The 17,311-nt window shown below is 43.2% G+C and overlaps 1 protein-coding gene across 3 annotated transcripts in view; it reads right to left on the bottom strand.

Annotated features, from left to right (window-relative positions):
* LOC139577165 (serine/threonine-protein kinase WNK4-like) overlaps positions 1-16,472 on the bottom strand; it is a 76,815-nt gene extending 60,343 nt beyond the window's left edge. For all 3 annotated transcript variants that reach the window (XM_071404068.1, XM_071404059.1, XM_071404079.1), the window contains exon 1: positions 15,264-16,472. In XM_071404068.1, coding sequence (XP_071260169.1) covers positions 15,264-16,013 — 750 coding nt within the window. In that variant the 5' untranslated portion in view covers positions 16,014-16,472. The remainder of the gene's footprint in view (positions 1-15,263) is intronic.
* Between the last annotated feature and the right edge of the window lie 839 nt (positions 16,473-17,311).

The following is a 17,311-nucleotide window of genomic DNA, read 5'->3' as shown; positions in this document are numbered from 1 at the left end:
CTTCTATTAACATTTTGTACTGCTAATAGCCTTCAACTCAGAGACTAGATTGTCACTTTCCAGCTCTACATTCGTAGTACTAATACTGTCGCGTTAAATTCGGAGACTGACAGCTATGGGAATGGAGGCTTTCAGAACCCAATCGTCATTTATAGCGAAGCTGAGGTGATTAAAAAAGACACACAGGGACTTCTAAGTTCAGTTAAAATTATTAAACTCTGCTCTCTCTCTCCTTCCCACCTCACGTTTATCTTACTGGCTACTTATCAGTCTCTATCTCGCTCTCTCTACTGGTAGTTAGATTAGAAGAGGAAGAGCCATGTTGAAGGGTGCAATCCACAGTACATACAATGCTGAGTTGCAAATTTCACGAGTCGTGATACACACTGTGACAGGTTATATACAGTTTGAACAGCATTTAAAGAGTTTCAGCAAGCGCTTAGTTTCCACTGCCTGAAAAAAACAAGCTCTGAAAAACTTTCCTCTGATCCATGCTGCTCTGTAAGAATATGAAAGGAGGGAAAAAGTGATGTTTGTGAATTTAAAAAATGCTAAGGGAATATGATAATGTTATTCAATTGGCAAAGGTGCCAGTGGAGGATTAGCAAAGCATACTAAACAGAATCTCACCCATTATCCCAAGCACATTTATAGAATGTTTTAGAATCCAAGATGTCATAGCAGTCGGTCGTGTGTTTGTCTAGTAAGTCTCATCGTTTTTTTTTGTATATATTTTTTTGATTTTAATCTCACTTTCCACTTTCCATCTCACTTTCCATCTAAATATACTTTCCTGCAACCCGCCCCACCCAATGTGGTACGGATCTGCTAGTTTTATACGTTCTAACTGGAACCTCTATCAGAAGCTAGCCAGCTAACTAGCTACTAGCTAGTAGTCACTGTTAGCCACGGCTAGCGGACTTTACCTTTAGCTCGGTCACCAGCCAGCTTTAGCTCGGTCAATACCTGCCAGTCTGCACAGCACGATATCGGACTGCTTTTCTCCACCACATCACCGGATTCCTGCCGCAAGCACTGGGCCATTAAACCGGATTATCGCAACTAGCTAGCTGCAATCGAGTGGCTATCGCTGGCTATCGCCTCTGTCCCGAAGCAAGAACCAGTTAGCCTTGAGCTAGCCTCGAGCTAGGCCCATCTCCCGGCTAGCCGAAGAGGTATTCCCGCTAATTCGTGAGCTACAATACCTCTTTTGCCAATTGGCCTGGACCCTTTATTGCTGACACGGAGCCCCACCGATCCACCACGACTGGTCTGCCGACGTAATCGTCCGATGTGGTTTCAACAGGCTTTTCCATTGCGTTGTCACCGAAGACCCTTCAACTTGCCCTCTAAATACACCTCTGCTGTCTTCAACCAGGATCTCAGCGATCACTGCCTCATTGCCTGCGTCCGTAAGAGGCCCGCGGTCAAACAATCACCCCTCATCACTGTCAAACGCTCCCTAAAACACTTCAGCGAGCAGGCCTTTCTAATCGACCTGGCCCGGGTATCCTGGAAGGATATTGACCTCATCCCGTCAGTAGAGGTTGCCTGGTTGTTCTTTAAAAGTGCTTTCCTCACCATCTTAAATAAGTAAGCCCCATTCAAAAAAATGTAGAACTAAGAACAGATATAGCCCTTGGTTCACTCCAGACTTGACTGCCCTTGACCAACACAAAAACATCCTGTGGCGTACTGCATTAGCATCGAATAGCCCCCGCAATATGCAATTTTTCAGGGAAGTCAGGAACCAATATACACAGTCAGTTAGGAAAGCTAAGGCTAGCTTTTTCAAACAGATATTTGCATCCTGTAGCACTAATTCCCAAAAAGTTTTGGGACACCGTAAAGTCCGTGGAGAATAAGAGCACCTCCTCCCAGCTGCCCACTGCACTGAGGCTAGGAAATACTGTCACCACCGATAGATTTACGATAATCGAGAATTTCAATAAGCATTCTTCTACGGCTGGCCATGCTTTCCACCTGGCTACTCCTACCCCGACCAACAGCTCTGCACCCCCCCCCCCGCAGCAACTTTCCCCACCCCCCGCTTCTCCTTCACCCAAATCCAGATAGCTGATGTTCTGGAAGAGTTGCAAAATCGTAATTCCCTACAAATCAGCTGGGCTAGACAATCTGGACCCTCTCTTTCCTAACTGATCCGCCAAAATTGTTGCAACCCCTATTACTAGCCTGTTCAACCTCTCTTTCGTATTGTCTGAGATCCCCAAAGATTGGAAAGCTGCCGCGGTCATCCCCCCTCTTCAAAGGGGGAGACACTCTAGACCCAAACTGTTACAGACCTATATCCATCCTGCCCTGCCTTTCTAAAGTCTTCGAAAGCCAAGTTAACAAACAGATCACCGACCATTTCGAATCCCACCGTACCTTCTCCACTATGCAGTCTCGTTTCCGAGCTGGTCATGGGTGCACCTCAACCACGCTCAAGGTCCTAAACGATATCATAACCGCCATCGATAAAAGACAGTACTGTGCAGCCGTTTTCATCGACCTGGCCAAGGCTTTTGACTCTGTCAATCACCGCATTCTTATTGGCAGACTCAACAGCCTTGGTTTCTCAAATGACTGCCTCGCCTGGTTCACCAACTACTTCTCAGATAGAGTTCAGTGTGTCAAATCGGAGGGCCTGTTGTCCGGACCTCTGGCAGTCTCTATGGGGGTGCCACAGGGTTCAATTCTCGGGCCTACTCTTTTCTCTGTATATATCAATGATATCGCTCTTGCTGCTGATGATTCTCTGATCCACCTCTACGCAGACGACACCATTCTGTATACACTGTCTTAACAAACCTCCAAACAAGCTTGAATGCTCCTTCCGTGGCCTCCAACTGCTCTTAAATGCTAGTAAAACTAAATGCATGCTCTTCAACCGATTGCTGCCTGCACCTGCCAGCCCGCCTAGCATCACTACTCTGGACGGTTTTAACTTAGAATATGTGGACAACTACAAATACCTAGGTGTCTGGTTAGACTGCAAACTCTACTTCCAGACTCACATTAAGCATCTCCAATCCAAAATGAAATCTAGAATCGGCTTCCTATTTCGCAACAAAGCCACCTTCACTCATGCTGCCAAACATACCCTCGTAAAACTGACTATCCTACCAATCCTTGACTTTGGCGATGTCATTTACAAAATAGCCTCCAACACTCTACTCAGAAAATTGGATGTAGTCTATCACAGTGCCATCCGTTTTGTCACCAAAGCCCCATATACTACCCATCACTGTGACCTGTATGCTCTCGTTGGCTGGCCCTCGCTACATATTCGTCGCCAAAACCCACTGGCTCCAGGTCATCTATAAGTCTTTGCTAGGTAAAGCCCCACCTTATCTCAGCTCACTGGTCTCCATAGCAACACCCACCCGTAGCACGCGCTCCAGCAGGTATATTTCACTGGTCATCCCCAAAGCCAACACCTCCTTTGGCCGCCGTTCCTTCCAGTTCTCTGCTACCAATGACTGGAACGAATTGCAAAAATCACTGAAGCTGGAGTCTTATATTTCCCTCATTAACTTTAAGCATCAGCTGTCAGAGCAGCTTACCGATCACTGTACCTGTACACAGCCCAACTGTAAATAGCACACCCAACTACCTCATCCCCATATTGTTTTTGTTTCTTTGCTCTTTTGCACCCCAGTATCTCTACTTGCACATCATCATCTGCACATCCATCACTCCAATGTAATGCTAAATTGTAATTATTTTGCCACTATGGCCTATTTATTGGCTTACCTCCCTAACCTTACTACATTTGCACACACTGTATATAGATGTTTCTATTGTGTTTTTGACTGTATGTTTGTTTATCCCATGTGTAACTCTGTGTTGTTGTTTTTGTCGCACTGCTTTGCTTTATCTTGGCCATGTCGCAGTTGTAAATGAGAATTTGCTCTCAACTGGCCTACCTGGTTAAATAAATGTAAAATAAAAAATAAAATAAATAAAATAGAAGCCTACATCTGCCAAGGTAATTTGTCAATTATCCCTGTCCACTTTGAGGCTTAAAATAATAGTTTATCAGCACAAAGCGGGCATGAACTCTGTTCCTAAAGTTATGTGTGCCTTGGTCTGTACCAATGCAAATCGTCTTTTCATAGACAATGAGGTTCAGGGGCACTGATTTTGACCTGAAAACAGAATCAGAACATGTTTCAAATTCGTCTTATAGTCAATTAGGAACTACAAGTAAAAACAAAACTGATCACAGCATATATTTAGGCTAGTTTTACACATGCAATGGGTTATATTGGTTGGTTGAGGAACAGAACTACTCGTGGTTTTAGCCGGTATGTTTAGCAGGTTTCAGTCAGACAACAAAAGGAAAAGTACAGAGCTGAGGCACTGTTGCTCTTCTTCTACATAATGGATACGTGTTGACGGGACACCTGGTTCACGGTTTAAGAGACCACAATGGGAGGGGTTGATATTTTCTACACGAGTTTACAAAGAAATACTACAAAAACCCATTCATGCCTCTACAGTGCCTTACAAAAGTATTCATACCCCTTGTATTTCTTTCTTGTATTTCTTTTATTTTGTTACAAAGTGGAATTCAAATTGATTTAATATACATTTTTTGTCAATAATCTACTGAAAGTACTCTGTAATGTCAAAGAGGAAGAAAAATTATACAGGACCAGTCAAAAGTTTGGACACACCTACTCATTCAAGGGTTTTTCTTTATTTTTACTATTCTCTACATTGTAGAATAGTAGTGAAGACATCAAAACTATGAAATAACACACATGGAATCATGTAGTAACCAAAAACATGGTAAACAATTCAAAATATATTTATATTTGAGATTCTTCAAAGTAGCCACCCTTTGCCTTGATGACAACTTTGCACACTCTTGGCATTCTCTCAACCAGCTTCACCTGGAATGCTTTTCCAACAGTCTTGAAGGAGTTCCCACATATGCTGAGCACTTGTTGGCTGTGATTGATGGGTAACAATAACAAATCAAACATTGATGTCTCTTTAAGCATGATCAAGTTAATAACTATGCTTTAGATTATGTATTAAACCACCCAGACACATCAAAATACAGTCATCCTTCTGAACTGAGCTGCAGGAAAATAATTAAACTGCTCAGGGACATTACCATGAGGCCATTGGTGATTTTAAAACAGTTACAGAGTTCAATGGCTGTGATAAGAGAAAACTGAAGGTGATAAGAGAAAACTGAAGCTGAATCAACATAGCAGCATACCACCCTGCATCCCACTGCTGGCTTGCTTCTGAAGCTAAGCAGGGTTGGTCCTGAATGGGAGACCAGATGGTGTTGGAGGGCCAGTAGGAGGAACCCTTTCCTCTGGTCTAAAAAATATATCCCAAAGCATCAAGGCAGTGATTGGGGATATTACCTTGTGTAGGGTGCTATCTTTCAGATGGGATGTTAAATGGGTGTCCTGACTCTCTGTGGTCACTAAAGATCCCATGGCACTTATTGTAAGAGTAGGGGTGTTAACCCTGGTGTCCTGGCTAAATTCCCATTCTGGCCCTCATACCAACAGTCACCTAATCATCCCCAGCTTCAACTGGCTCATTCATCTCTCCCCCCTGTAACTATTCCCCGGGTCGTTGCTGAGAATGTGTTCTCAATCAACTTACCTGTTAAAATAAGGGATAAATAAAAAATAGTTACTCAACAATAATGACAGAAACAGAACAGAAATATTCTAAAACATGCAACAAGGCACTAAACTAATACAGCAAAAAATATAGCAAATTAATATGCTTTTTGGCCTAAATGCAAAGACTTATGTTTGGAGCAAAATCCAACAAAACACATCACTGAGTAACTGCCTCCTTATTTTTAGGCATGGTGGTGGTTGCATCATGGTATGGCTATGCTTGACATCCGCAAATACCGGGGAGTTTTTCAGGATAAAAAGAAACGGGATGAAGCTAAGCACAGCCAAAATTCAAGAGGAAAACCTACTTCAGTCTGCTTTACACCAGACATTGGGAGACCAATTCACCTTTCAGCAGATCAATAAGCTACAACACAAGGCCAAGTTACAGTTTAGACTTAAATCTGCTTGAAAATCTATGGCAAGACATGAAAATTGCTGTCTAGCCATGATCATCAACATCTTGACAGAGTTGAAGAATTATGGAATGAATAATGGGTTAATATTGCACAATCCAGGTGTGTAAAGCTCCAAGAAGACTCGCAGCTGTAATCACTACCAAAGGGGTTTCTGACATGTATTGACTGAACACTTATGCAACAACTATATTTCTATTCATCTTAAAAAATAAATAATAATAATCTTCCACTTTGACATTCAAATATTTTGTGTAGGATGTTGACAAAAAGTTACAATTAAATTCATTTCAATCCCACAACACAATAAAATGTGAAGAAATCCAAAGGATATGAATACTTTTGCAAGGCACTGTATAATCAACAAAAGGTAGTGTTGTCTAAATAAGCATTGGTCTATTTTTGATGTGATCATACCTCATAAGGGGACATTATGTCAACACTTGACCTAAAGCCTCGGCCAGAAGGCCAGCGCTGTCTTAATACTTACATAACAGATGTCATTGGGAATCATAAACAACTGCTATGACAAATCAAATGCATCACAACAACATAGAACATATTCATGGCAGGCCTCGTGTGCTTTACCCCCTCACCTCCCCCAAAAAACAACAACAACACAACTCTAACCCTAACCCAGGTGCTGCTACAATCAATCTTGTGGTGACATTCCACAGTGCAGGGCATCTCCTTGAAACTCCCAGTGTGTGAAGTGTACAGGAAACAAAAGAGATCAGAAAAGCCCAACAAACATAGGACAGATAAAGAAGGACACCACACACACACAGACACACAGACACACAGACACACAGACACACAGACACACACACACACACACACACACACACACACACACACACACACACACACACACACACACACACACAAACTATACATGGCCTGGGCACATCGTTGTTATGGTTCAATCAGGTTTAGGGTTAGTTACTCTGGAGGTAGTAACGGTTTCACCCGCCCCTCCTCAAGGGCCATTCCAAGGATTCTGAAAGAGACCAACCCGAGGCATGGGAGGGACAGGAGTGGTGCAATGCTGAGTTTGAATTACACAAAAGAGCTATGACGAGGTCCCTTTAAGGCAACTTGTTGTCCACCAACTACTGCATTTTATCTATAGTGAACAATTTCTTTGTAACAAAAGAAACATGTACAATGCCTTCGGAAAGTATTCAACCCCCTTTACTTTTTCCACATTGTGTTACGTTACAGCCTTATTCTAAAATTGACTAAAGTTATTTTTTCCCTCATCAATCTACACATAATAACCCATACTGACAAAGCAAAAACAGGTTTATATACATTTTTGCTCATTTATAAAAAAAATATATAAGTATTCAGACCCTTTATTCAGTACTTTGTTGAAGCACCTTTGGCAGCGACTACAGCCTTGAGTCTTCTTGTGTATGACGCTACAAGCTTGGCACACCTGTATTTGGGGAGTTTCTCCCATTCTTCTCTGCAGATCCTCTCAAGCTCTGTCGGGTTGGATGGGGAGCGTTGCTGCACAGCTACTTTCAGGTCTCTCCAGAGATGTTCGATCGGGTTCAAGTCTGGGCTCTGGGTGGGCCACTCAAGGACATTCAGACTTGTCCCAAAGCCACTCCTCCGTTGTCTTGACTGTGTGCTCTGGGTCGTTGTCCTGTTGGAAGGTGAACCTTCGCCAAACTTCTTTATTTAAGAATGATGGATGCCACTGTGTTCTTGGGGACCTTCAATGCTGCAGAAATGTTTTGGTACCCTTCCCCAGATCTGTGCCTAGATACAATCCTGTCTCTGAGCTCTACGGACAATTCCTTCGACCTCATGGCTTGTTTTTTGCTGACATGCACTGTCAACTGTGGGACCTTTTATAGACAGTTCTGTGACTTTCCAAATCATGTCCAATCAATTGAATTTACCACAGGTGGACTCCAATCAAGTTGTAGAAACATCTCAAGAATGATCAATGGAAACAGGATGCACTTGAGATCAATTTTGAGTCTCATAGCAAAGGGTCTGAATACTTATGTAAATAATGTATTTCTGTTTTTTATATTGAATCAATTTGCTAAAATTTCAAAAAACCTGTTTTCACTTTGTTATTATGAGGTACTGTGTGTAGGTTGCTGAGGATTTAAAAAAAAATCAATTTTAGAATAAGGCTGTAACGAAATAAAATGTGGAAAAAGTCAAGGGGTCTGAATACTTTCCGAAGGCACTGTATTTATGAATGTATTGGATGAGTTGTATCGGACAGGATCAGTGTCCATTATCGTTCCCCATGAGAACTGGCGTCCAAGCCCCATTTCCCAAAACGTAACAGAGAATGTCTTGTGTAAGGGGGGACTGTCGTCAACACGTACATAAAACACAGACATCACATAAAGATAAAGCTAGTTCCCACCTACTTTGTCCCACCAAAATTGCCCCACCTCCCACCCCTAACCCAGCCACAACCAATCAAGCAGTCTGAGATGAATGAGGACTATATTCAGTACTAAGAGCACTGCATGATAGATATCATAGAAGTTATCCGCATTTATAATCAATTTCTACCTCCATGGCTGCAGTGTTATGTAACATTGTGCAAACTGAATCTGCCCCAGGTGAAGGAGAGATGATTGGCTTTCCTGCTAGCAGGCTCCATTCAAGTCATCTGGACATGTTGGCCAGCACTCCCATTAAACCAGTTGACCCCTAAATATAGACAGTTTTAATTAAATGGTGTTTGCTTTTTTTCACAGTTAGCACGGCTTATGAACCAGAGCCAAACGGATGTAGTGCTGCTTGAGTGTGTGCAGTGCTCCCCTCTGTTTTCCTTCACACTCAGTGAAGGCAATGAAACATTATGAGCCCTAAACTGCATGGTAATGAATGGACAGGGGGTGTGGGGGCAAGCCTGCTGAGAGGCTGAGTCACTCAGCCAGCCAGTCGGTGTTATCCTTGATAAGAGCCACGTAGTCAGCAGTGGCCACGGTGGCATCACTACCGGTAGCCTTGGGCAGTCTCATTAGCTGCGCTGAAGGCCCATGAGTACGGTAGTGTTTGTCTCGCTTACACACGTTTAGGGATGGGGTGTGGGGGGTCAGAGCAGACCACCATCACCATGGTAGCCCTTGTAGAGACCGTCAGCAATTTATCAGGGCTAATTAAACTGGGTATTGTGGGTAAAATAAATGAAGAGGGAAAGTCGGATTAGCTCAATCACTCCACAGGCGTTAAGAGCGACATTCTGAAGTGGAAAAGGCTGACGGAAAAAAAAGGTTCCAGCTGGAGCAGCAGAAGAATGTGTCCCCTGGAGAACAGTAACACCACGGGAGGGAAAAAAATCTTTGTTTGGGAAATATATAGGGGTAAAGGACGCTTATTATTAGGGGCTACCAGCCAGGGAAGTTCCAGACTAGTCACCAAGTCTCTTGTCACCTAGTGTGGCACAGGAATACGCTTATTCAAGTGACGGAGGGACTGAGAGACACTTCAATGGACTCCTGGCCTCAGTCTGGGGTTTGTAAATCCTAGTCCCATGTTTAGTATGGCAAATGCTTTTACAGCTAATGTCAGTTCTGGCCTGAAACCCTCCTTGTTTTCTTCTAGAGGTGGGGTAAGGGAGGGTTCAGTTAGTTAAGCTCATACTTTGTATAAGCGGCCTCTCTCTCTCTCTCCCCATGGGTCTGATTCCCACTGACATCTTGACATTTTGAAAAAGGAAACACAGCTGTATGAGTGTGTATTCTTGAGAACAAGATCTCCCAAGCAATATCTAGTCTTCTTTAACTGTGTCATTTGAATGAGTGTCTAAAGGTTTTGATTGATTAGTGAAGGCTTTAACATGCAAGCAAGCCTTGCCATGGATAGGTAAACCAGATATCCTCTCTATATCATGCACTGAGTTACTCTTACACAGGAACAGACAGCATGAAGTTCAATCAGTGCACAGAGATAAGACAAAGAAAGGAAAATCCAAGAGATACGGATTTTATATTTCTAGGCAGTGTTGCCTAAATAAGCATTGGTCTATTTTTGATGTAATCATACCTCATAAGGGGACATTATGTCAACATTTGACCTAAAGCCTCGGTCAGAAGGCCAGCGCTGTCTTAATACTTACATAACAGATGTCATTGGGAATCATAAACAACTGCTATGACATTTACATTTACATTTAAGTCATTTAGCTGACGCTCTTATCCAGAGCGACTTACAATTTGGAAAGTTCATACATATTCATCCTGGTCCCCCCGTGGGGAATGAACCCACAACCCTGGCGTTGCAAGCGCCATGCTCTACCAACTGAGCCACACGGGACCACATGACAAATCAAATGCATCACAACAACATAGAACATATTCATGGCAGGCCTCGTGTGCTTTACCCCCTCACCTCCCCCAAAAAACAATGACAACACAACCCTAACCCAGGTGCTGCTACAATCAATCTTGTGGTGACATTCCACAGTGCAGGGCTTCTCCTTGAAACTCCCAGTGTGTGAAGTGTACAGCAAACAAAGGAGAACAGAAAAGCCCAACAAACATAGGACAGATAAAGAAGGACACCACACACACACACACGCACACGCACACGCACACGCACACGCACACACACACACACACACACACACACACACACACACACACACACACACACACACACACACACACACACACACACACACACAGTAACTATACATGTCCTGGAAAGGTTGTTGTTCTGGTTTACTCATGTAGTTAGTTACTCTGGAGGTAGGAACTCAAGGGCCATTACAGAACTCCCAAGAGAGGGAGAGAGAGAGACGTTGTAATTATGCACAGTGTGATTTGTTTTAGGCCAGGGAGTGAGAAGAACTCTCTTGCAACTTCGATCTCTCTCTATGAGCCCTAGGACCATGCCTCAGGACTACCTGTCCCTGTCCCCAAACCACCCGGTCGTGCTGCCACTATCAAACCCTGACCGGTTTCACCGGACGTGCTAATTCGTCCCGAACCTGCTGTTTCGACTCTCTCTCTCTCTCTTGGACCTGTTGTCTCGATCTCTGAATGCTCGGCTATGAAAAGCCAACTGACATTTACTCCTGAGGTGTTGAACTGCTTCACCTTCTATAACGACTGTGGTTATTATTTGACCCTGGTGGTCATCTATGAACATTTTAACATCTTGAAGAACAATCTGGCATTAATTTCCATGTGCTCTTATAATCTCCACCTGACACAGACAGAAGAGGACTGACCACTCCTAGGAGCCTGGTTCCTCTCTAGGTTTCTTCCTAGGTTCCTGCCTTTCCTGCCATCTGCATTGTTTGCTCTTTATGGTTTGAGGCTGAGTATCTGTATAGCACTTTGTGACAACTGCTGATGTACAAAGGGCTTTATAAAATACATTTGATTGAAATTGGATTGATTGCTGAGGAGGTTGTTCAACCGAGTTGACTGACTCCCTGCACCTTGCTCATCCTGCTTGCAAACCCTGTAGCCAACAAACATCGACACTCAACAGGTCAGTGCAGCACCACCAACTTTGTCTTTCAGTGCACAAAACCTGTTTCATAAAGACACACCAGTCTCTGCCGTCTTTCACTCCCCTGTACTATATCATGTGGCTTGTTTTAGAATGACGCCTCCTGGTCCCTGCTATTCCCTCCAGCTTCCCAGCTGCCCCCTGGAGGGTTGGGGGCGGCTCCTGTTACAATGGCTGCTGCCTGGCCAGGGAGTCTGCTGCTGCTATAAACAACTCTCTGCAAGCTGTCAGTGGAGGCTCTGCTGAGGGACATTGGGAGAGATTAAGATGAGTTATAGGCATTTTAAAGATGGTGGATCTGTCCTGAACACTGATTGCTTTACCATAATAATTTCAGAGTGAAACATAAATATATTAAATCTGTCTTCTAGGGTGGTGGAACTCCTGGGCACAGCTATGCTGATATTAGTTTTGCGTTTGCAAGAAAGGCATTTTACTGTACTTGTGCATGTGACAATAAAAACTTGAAACTTGAAAATGAATGATTGTCACTTTGGTGTGAGTAATCTTGATCTTGATTGTCACTTTGGTGTGAGTAATCTTGATCTTGGGCAAGTGGCAGGTGTTAGAAGATAAACGGGAGGCCAGGCAGTCAGTCTCAGTAATAAGCATTTCTGTGAATGAATGAATGTGTTGCAAATTTTACAAATACATGTAATAACAAGTTGCTTGCTGTGTATCTGTTCTAAACTAGTATTGCTCACGTTTGGGTGTGAGAAGCAGCTCTGGATGAGTGCTGGCTGGCACCAGTGGTTCTCAATGAAAAGAGAAATGGCCAGGCAGGATGACAGTCAGGCCCTGAGTGTCACACTACCACTCATCTCTCTGTCCCAAGCACCACCAAAAGGTTCAGCTTTCCCACTATGAGGTCACACATAGATAGATTACAGAATGTACTGGTACTCTCAGCATGAAAAGGGCTTTTCCTCAGTACAGTACATGGAAACGGTATCTAGGAATCATTGGCCATGGTAAAAGGTCACTCAATACGGCTCCCGAGTGTCGCAGTGGTCTAAGGCACTGCATCTCAGTGCTATAGGCATCACTACAGACCCTGGTTCAATTCCAGGCTGTATCATAACTGGCCGTGATTGGGAGTCCCATAGGGTGGCGCGCAATTGTCTGGGTTCGGCTGTCATTGTAAATAATAATTTGTTCTTAACTGACTTGCCTAGTTAAATAACGGTTAATTTTTTTTTATACGAACTAGATGTGTACTGCAAAAAATATGGGTCTGATTCCCACTGACATCTTGACATTTTGAAAAAGGAAACACAGCTGTATGAGTGTGTGTTCTTGAGAACAAGATCTCCCAAGCAATATCTAGTCTTCTTTAACTGTGTCATTTGAATGAGTGTCTAAAGGTTTTGATTGATTAGTGAAGGCTTTAACATGCAAGCAAGCCTTGCCATGGACAGGTAAACCAGATATCCTCTCTATATCATGCACTGAGTTACTCTTACACGAGCACATACAGCATGAAGTTCAATCAGTGCCCAGAGATAAGACAGAGAGAGGAAAAGTCCAAGAGATACGGATTTTATATGGCCATGGAATTTGGCGCAAGGAGGGGATTTCATAGAAGCAAACCAAGTCTGTTCTGTTGAGTGTAGACTTTGTTTTAATTATTGCTGTGTTTCATCTGTATTTGTCAAAATTTGTAATGACCCCCCCCCCCCCCCCCACAAACCTCCCACTTTACCCCATTGCCCACACTTCTTAGTCATAGGACAGCTGCTAGGATACTACTTGTCATGGGGATTGTGACAATTAGCGAGAAACGATCATTAAGACAATGCAAGCATTTTATGATCATTAAGACCATTCTCACCCCGCATCTGGTCTGGACTAAAATCCCTGGTGTCAATTGTTAGTGTGCATTCAGCGAAACAATGATAGAAAAACATTCCAACCTCACCCCTTGTCATAGGCTTTATATGCATTAACAGTGACAGCACAGTGCCCTTCATGAAGGGGTTAAAGTAAGTAAAGACACTTATAATATGCTTCCCAGTTGAAAATAGGCCTATAACTGATTTTGCAATTTCTCAATTGCTTCAACGTCAGTGTTGATACTCAGTTGTGGATAACTGTTTAAATTGCATCTAAAATCATACAATGTTTGTTTTCGATTATCAGACATCATAACATTTCCTTACTACAAAACTCCTGAAGCCTCAATTGATGGCAGGTGATCTGCATATGAAAACTAAGTGGGGCAACTGTTTCCTACCCACTGGGCACACACTGATAGAATCAATGTTGTTTCCACATCCTTTCAATGAAATGATGTGGGTATTCTGTCTGCAATTATCAACTATCAAGTGGTTTGAAAGACACATTTCAAATCACTTGATAACTCTGCTGTGGTATACAGCTCGCAAGACGCGCTTCCTACCACTCTCTATATCACAGCCGAGTTATAGGTGCCAGTTTGGAGAAGTACAGATATTCACACATTATACAATGCAGACGAAGAGTTATGGATTGTTTATTTGCCATCAGTAACATGATTTTGGGAAAGAAGTACCCCCCCTTAGAATCTTTCGCCAGTTATTTTTTTGGCCTCCGGAATTGTAACCACCTAGCACTGGGTTTTGACCAGAGTTGGCGCCTCCTCTTAACAACGCTGCGCTCCAAAGCTTCGCTCCAACACTTCGCTTCGCTTGAAATTTGCATAAAGTAGAGCACAACTCAACTTTTTCTTCCGCACGACTAGCTAGGTTCTCGCCGCTCTCCTTCCCACAATCCCCCGCACATTTCTCTGTGTGTACTCGTTGAAAAGGTATGGGGTGGAACGTCTCCTGCTGTTTTCACCAACAACGAATTCAGAAGGAGAAGTTCCGCCCCCATTAATTTTCAACCAGGGTACTCAGAGAAATGTGCAGGGGATTGTGGGAAGGTGAGCGGCGAGAACTCTGCTAGCGGAGTGGTAGAAACATTTTTGCTCTCCTCTACTTCATGCAAATTTCAAGCGAAGCGATGCACTGGAGCGAAGCATTTTCAAGAGCAAGCGCCTCTGATCAAAACCCACTGTATGTAAGACACCCATGTGTGGAAACGCAGTGTCCTTTATAGGGCTATTTGTATGATTACTTTGAGAGCTTTAAACTCAGTAGGTCCACACAGGTTCTCAAAAACAGCAGACAAAAACTGATAGGCCGAAACCAAAATAGCAAAGAGATTATAAATGAAGTCATGTATGGCATCTTATCTGAGTGGCTGATAGTGTCGAGAGAAGGTGTGGGCAATTGTAATTATCACCTAAACACTTGTATAACAAAACGATGGATTTGGCACACTTCTTGATCTGATGAAGGCATAACTGCGTAAACACATTAGCCTTCCCCGACAATAAAGAAGTGAAATGAGCAGATGTCTTTTTGTCCTTTTTTTCATTTGACCTTCTTTTTTTAATGTTTTCTAGTGTCTCAGTTTACCAATGTTCTTGAACTTGGGATTTCATTTGATGTCATTGTCACATGTAGCAGAGAACCCAGATAATTAAGCAAGACAGCACACATGGTACCCACTCCACAATTTAGAGATAACTTTGTTTGGCTGAGCCAAAGCCTTTGTAAACTATTTTTTGCGGTGGCCCAAATAAGATTTTAAGAGAATGATGTGTGTTCTTTTGAGTTTTCCCCATCTGTACACAAATAATAGCAAATTCATTATTTACCTGTAGCTCACACCATGCCACTTCTACTGTTGTCTCCGTATCCAGGCCTTTGTACACCGTCTTGAACGACCCTCTCCCAATTTCAATGTTGAATTTGAGGAACCTTCCATCAGGTGACGTCGCCACGGCTTTGGTTTCAATTTCATCCTTTTCCTCTTGCTCCCGTTTGCTTTCAAATGGAGCTCGAGATAAAGTTACCTTTTTGTCAGTGATTTCTTCCTCGGAATCTGAACTTGTGCCCTGTGCTTGCGAGCTGGGCTGTGCTTGCGAGCTGGGCTGTGGCGCGTCCCAGGTATCAAAAGGTGGTTTGGGGTCTGATGCTTGGGTACCAGGAGGTGAGCACGTGCTCGTTCCCGGGCTTGAGACAGGTGAGGCTGGTACTGATGAGTCCACCTTTTTCTCCTCTGCCGCTGTTTCTGCTAAAATATCATCAGCAGACCAGGAGTGAGTTTTGGAGAGAGGGGCATCATCGTAAACTTCAAGCTCCAAATCCAAGGTATTTCTTTTGCTCAACCTGTACGAGTTTCTCCTGGAGTTTGCCGAGTGTCTCCTTCGCCTTGGTGGTATTCGGCCAGGGAAACAGGAGTTGGCGTCGAACCCAGCAGGTAATTTGGAGAAACCCAGTCCGGCCATGTCGACCTCAAGCTGTGACATGTCTGTTTTATGAGTTTTGCCGCGAAATGCAACAGGTGGGTCTTGTGTCCCAACTTGTGGATAGTGCAAATCCGAACGAAGGCTATTCAAAAACATAAACTGGACAAGGGAACATCATAGGTTGCAGGGAATGTGAATTATTTCGAAAAATAAAAACTGTCAAAAAGCTACAAAAATCCAAATGAGACAAAAATAAGTACAGGCTACAGATAAAGTGTCTACATATTTGGCTTATACATTCGATTTTGTATGTTCAATTCAACTATAGGCTATTAGACTATTGGCTAATAATACAAAAAAATATTTAACAAATCAACAAGTGTGCTGACAAGTCTCTTCACCTCAACCTGAATGAAGGTCGTTCTCGAGTTCTCCCTAGTAAAAAGTGCTTGTTTAAATCCGCCAAATATAATTTACTTGGTCGTGTTCTTGCTCATAGACAGACGAAAAATAAATCACATCAATCCGAGTATTCCTCAAACCGTGTCTCTGGTCGCACGTCTTCAAACTGTCCGCTCCCAATGTTGATTAACGCTGTATCAACAACGGGTAGACTTCTCGAGCGCACAGTGAAAGCTCAATGGGCTCCACCCCCAAAAACACATTTCGGATCTGTGTTTTGCCTGCAACCATAGACTATTATAGGTTGTGAAGCTATCGTTCCCTTGAATGTACACTGAACAAAAATATAAACGCAACATGTAAAGTGTCGATCCCATGTTTCACGCGCTGAAATAAAAGATACCAGAAAGTTTCCATACACACAAAACGTTTATTTTCCATTCCACAAAAAGCTTATTTCTCTCATATTTTGTACACAAATGTGTTTACATCCATGTTAGTGAGCATTTCTCCTTTGTTAAAATAATCTAACCACCTGACAGGTGTGGCATATCAACAAGCTGATTGAACAGCATGCTCATTACACAGGTGCACCTTGTGCTGGGGACAATAAAAAGCCTCCCTGAAATGTGCAGTTGTCTCAAGTTTTGAGGGAGCGTGCAATTGGCATGCTGCTTGCAGGAATGTCCAACAAAGCTGTTGCCAGATAATTACATTTTAATTTCTCTACCATAAGCCGCCTCCAACATCGTTTTAGAGAATTTGGCAGTACGTCCAACCAGCCTCACAACCGCAGACCATGTGTATGGCGTCATGTGGGCGAGCAGTTTGCTGATGTCAACTTTGTGAACAGAGTGCCCCATGGTGGCGGTGGGGTTATGTTATGGGCAGGTATAAGCTACAGACAACGAACACAATTGCATTTTATCAATGTCAATTTGAATGCACAGAAATGCTGTGACGAGATCCTGAGGCCCATTGCGAGGCCCATTTCTTTTAAGAGATCTGTGACCAACGGATGCATATCTGTATTCCTAGTCATGTGAAATCCA

This window comes from Salvelinus alpinus, chromosome 1 (assembly GCF_045679555.1).
Source record: "Salvelinus alpinus chromosome 1, SLU_Salpinus.1, whole genome shotgun sequence".
In the NCBI taxonomy this organism is placed as follows: domain Eukaryota; kingdom Metazoa; phylum Chordata; class Actinopteri; order Salmoniformes; family Salmonidae; genus Salvelinus; species Salvelinus alpinus.
Note: the sequence above shows the minus strand (reverse complement) of the source record. Positions and strands in the feature narration are given on the sequence as shown.